We start from the raw sequence: 4,576 nt of genomic DNA, 5'->3' as shown, positions 1-4,576 counted from the left end.
TTATTAAATACCCACCCCCCCCCCCCCCCCCCTAAGTCAACCTACCAGGCACGAATCTAAATTAGTCAAGCCAATGGATTGCGGATACAGGATAAAGTAATGTTGAAGAGACAACCTTATACCATGACCTGGTCCACATTGAATGTTGTATATTTGAATATTAGAAGAGTAATCTCCAATTGAAATGCAATCATCCCCTGTTAATAACAAGGCTAAAACAAGTCAAAAAACATGACTAATAATAATTAAAATATAACACAAATTTTTTAGAAAAAATGACAAGTGAAGAGTACCACTGCTAATTTTAGAATTTGTAATGGCCACATTTTGAGAAGATTGAATGTGAATTCCATCAGTATTTGGACTATTTCCTGGAGATTGAATCATTACATTGTTCACATTGAAGCCATTGCATCTCTCTATAAGTATATGAGTTTGCGCACTGTTTGCAAAGTACATGTTACTGATGGAACTCTGACTGCAAAGAATGAACTTCAACGCCTGTGGAACAAGCGTAGAAATGAGGATTCATATAGCAGACTCCAACTTGTTTGGGACTGAGGCGTAGTTGTAATAAGAAGTGAAGAATTTAAGTTAACTTGTTACTTGTTTAACAATTTTCTTTACCTTCTCTTTAAATTCTTTCATAGCCATGTTGCTCGGACTCTCACAAACAATGTTGTTGCACCCTTGTCAGATCCTCCAAAAATGCATTATTTTGGAAGATCCGACATGCACTTGGTGACATTTTTGAAGCGTCAGAGCAACATACGTTTTTGGTATAACAGAAGTCATTTCTATTGTTTGGTTTCCAGAACTATTATCAATAAATATTTTTCACTCAGCAACCAAACACCGGAAAACATTCTTCATGTAAAATGACTTATTGTCTAGAAGTACTTACAGTTGGAGCTAATCTTGTGCATCCTTCCTGAAAAGTAAAAAAAAAAAGATGAAAAAAACAAATCAATCCATGTCAAATACCATAATAGAACTAATATCCGTTCCGTCTGTACAGGTGCACATAAACTGATCCAGACATTACAGTTATCGAGAAAGAAAGTTAGCTTATCTATGAACATACCATTTCAGGGTGGTATCTACATGATTGATCCCACCATCCTTTTCCTTGACCATCAATGGTTCCTGAGCCATCAACAACTAGACCGCTAACGTTGTTGAAAGCTAGCCATTGACTCGAGTCTTGCCCGGTCCATACACTTGGTGAGCTTGGTGAAACAAGACTACCCGATATCTACAAGAGCCACGGAAATTCACATATTTCACTTAGGCTAACATTTTCCAAATACGATTTAACTTATATACACTGGTTAGTTTGTCATAGCGAGTTGTCTGCTTTAAGTGATTTGATAGTGTAATGATTATTTTTAACTGTCAGTGTATAGCAATTAAACTGTTACGAATATTAAAGAGTGGTTTATGTTTTTTTTCATACCACAAAATAGAGATTCTCTGAATTGCAGGGGCCTGTGAGTGTCACAGGGCTAAGTAAAAATATCATATTTGGAGGAATAATCACTTGAGGAGATCCAGCTGAGGATGAACATGCATCATTCCAAGTATTAAGTAATGCCTGAAAAAAAAATTAAAAAAAAATTCCTTAATTTCTAGAGCAAAAAATAAAATATATTTGATATTTAGTGGAAAATAAAGGAACACAAGCAAAAAGAGTTGATTGAAGGTCTCGAATTCAAGCTCTGTGTATGGAAAAAAATCATAGTAGGGAGCAGTTTCGCGCTTTAATAGGTCGGGGCTGAACCAGGGGTGCTTCATGCAAATCCAGATTAGTCAGGCTCCAATGCAGCTACCGGATACCAAGTGGGGACCAACCAATAGTGTTTTCCCCTCTAATAGGCATTATAGATCATGTTCATGGATTAATGAAAATATGTTAACATTCTATTTGCCTCTTCCATTCTATGAGTTATGGCACTAGCTCAGCCTAGTCGGGGCCCACAATCGAGTGTTTTCCCTTTAATAGACCTTATGCAACACAAATCTAGATTAGTGGGGGGACACAATATAGGTACCAGACACCCGATGGGACACCACCCAGGAGCACTTCCTCTTTCAATAAGTCTTGTGCAGTGTGAATCTAGATTAGTGGAGACCATAGTATAGGTACCAGACACCCGGTGGGACACCAACCAGGAGCACTTCCTCTTTCAACAAGCCTTATGCGGTGTGAATCTGGATTAGTGGGGACCATAGTATAGGTACCAGACACCCGGTGGGACACCAACTAGGAGCACTTCCTCTTTTGTCTTATGCAGTGTGAATCTGGATTAATCGGGGCAAATAAAGGAACAAATATATAACAATTAACTTACTTGAGAATCATCAGTAATGCCATCAGCAGCAGCTCCATAATCCAGTACATTAAAACTTCCTGGATATCCAAATATACTTGCACTGTATATTCTTGAATTTGTCAAGCCAATTAAAATGAACAAGAGAACCAATATTTTCTACAAAAAAAAAAAACAAGATTATTATTGTCATATAAATTGTAAATGGTTATTTAATAGACACGAGGGCTAGAGCAGTCCAATGCACTAAGCTACCACTACGTGCAGGATCCAAAGAAGGGCCGGACCACAAGCATTTATTGTACACAACCTTGCCCTGCATTTCTACAAGAGGTATACGTTGTTTCCACAGTTTAACCCCGTGACCTCCTAGTCACGTGACAACAATTTTACCAGTTATGCTGAACATAAAATCAAATAAATAGGATGATAATGAGCTTCAAAAATCCTTACCATAGTATATGAAGAGATAGAGGAACACATTGGAAATTGATAATGATCTGTGCCATGACCAAAAAATTAATAACATTAGTTCTTGAAAAAGAAAAAAAAAAGTTGCATTTCTCAAAAAAAAATTGTAGTAATGAGTATAATCTTGGAAAAGGTATTGATTCTTTAGACTAACACCTTGTTTGAATGGTTGTTACGTATTATTTGAAAATGAACACTACTACAAATAAAAATGGAATTAGTGACGAATATATTATTTTTTTGCAGCTAAATAACAATATATGTCAAATTATCGAAAAACTCTGTTAGAGACAAAATTTGTAGCTAATTTTGTGTTTTTTTTATTGAAAAAAAATAAGAAACTAAGCTGAAGATACATACACAACTTACAAAGGCAAATGTGCTAAGATATGATCTTGAATGAATATTTTTTTTCAATTTTATAAATGGGAATTTTGCCATTGTGGGAAAAGATTGAAAAGAAAGCAACATAACAAGTTGACAAATTTGGAACAATTTAAGATAAGAATATTTGTCAGAATTGGAGTGCAAATTAAGTTTGATTTATAGTTCGAATTTGCCAATCCAAGCATGCAAAGCCAACACTTTATTTATAGTTTTATATTATAAGTTGAAGAAAAAAATGGAAAATTTAATGAGGATTATAGTACTCATTCAAAAATGTACAAAAGAAATTAAATTGTACTAAAGTCTAATGGTGTTTTATGCATCCACATTTTAAATATATTCAAAATCAACCATATATAGATATATATTTCAAAATTCACTCTCTTAATTCAAACTTCAGACGTCTAAATTATAAATTTGTCATAAGTTGAAACGATTTAAAATAGGTTAATGTTGACTATCTATTGAACTTAACTAATAATTCCAAAGTAAGTAATTAAATATTAATAAACTAGAAAGAGGTGCAAAAAAGCACAATCATCATTTCTTCTTGTTTTTTTTATTTTTCTCTTTCTTTTTTTAAATGTATTTATTTTTATTAATGCATTATTATATACTATGGAGGGTTGTGATTGGACATTGAAGAGGTAAATAAAAAAAATGGTTTAATTTTAGATGGCTTGGACTTGTATTACAAGCAATTGTTCCTTCAAAGGTTTAAAAATGTTTCCCCACTAATATTATTTTATTAAAATCCTCTTATCCCCTTTCTAGTTTTATCATTTTTAATCAATCTTACCATCAATGAAATTGATTGATTTAAATCTAGCACAAACAAAAAAAAATATTAAATAATTTATTTTCATTTATTCTAGTTTTGATAGATAAAGTTACTTAATATCTGTTGTTAATGAAAAACGAAAAGTATTCTGCAGAATTAATCAATATGCTTATGAGTTAGTTAGAACAATGCGATTAATTAAAAAAATCTATATTAATACTCATATAGTCACTTTTCCTTTTTGGACTTGTCTCCACGTGGTTGGTCCATGATGTGTTTCAGAATTTTGGATTATGGGCCAAAACCAATTTGGGCCGAGCTTTTGTTGGATCTTGGGCCATATAGCTTTGGCCCAAGTGCATAATTAACTATTTTTGGACCTTATTAAGGTTGCAATCTAATAAGTTCATAAATTAAGTTTGGGTACTTCAATTATTATTATTTTTAAAAATCACGTATGAAATTGTAAATTTTATTTGAAGTTTGATATATTGTTTGTACAAGCAAATTTTCAGAATTGTGGCTTGTACAAATTGAACTTTGAATATATATATGTCTAAAGTTTAGATATATATAAAGTTTAGATATATATATTCCAAATTGAAAT

The 4,576-nt window shown here is 32.8% G+C and overlaps 1 protein-coding gene across 1 annotated transcript in view; it reads right to left on the bottom strand.

The window, feature by feature from the left end:
- Positions 1–2,652, bottom strand: part of LOC102590850 (polygalacturonase QRT2-like) — a 4,861-nt gene extending 2,209 nt beyond the window's left edge. The window contains exons 1-7 of the mRNA XM_006345222.2: positions 2,554–2,652; positions 2,352–2,489; positions 1,457–1,594; positions 1,085–1,255; positions 905–931; positions 294–501; positions 116–197 (exon numbers count right to left, since the gene is read on the bottom strand). Of these exons, the coding sequence (XP_006345284.1) occupies positions 116–197; positions 294–501; positions 905–931; positions 1,085–1,255; positions 1,457–1,594; positions 2,352–2,489; positions 2,554–2,652 (863 nt within the window). The remainder of the gene's footprint in view (positions 1–115; positions 198–293; positions 502–904; positions 932–1,084; positions 1,256–1,456; positions 1,595–2,351; positions 2,490–2,553) is intronic.
- Positions 2,653–4,576: the final 1,924 nt, after the last annotated feature.

The sequence above is a fragment of the Solanum tuberosum genome, unplaced genomic scaffold (assembly GCF_000226075.1).
Source record: "Solanum tuberosum cultivar DM 1-3 516 R44 unplaced genomic scaffold, SolTub_3.0 scf00063, whole genome shotgun sequence".
In the NCBI taxonomy this organism is placed as follows: Eukaryota; Viridiplantae; Streptophyta; class Magnoliopsida; order Solanales; family Solanaceae; genus Solanum; species Solanum tuberosum.
Note: the sequence above shows the minus strand (reverse complement) of the source record. Positions and strands in the feature narration are given on the sequence as shown.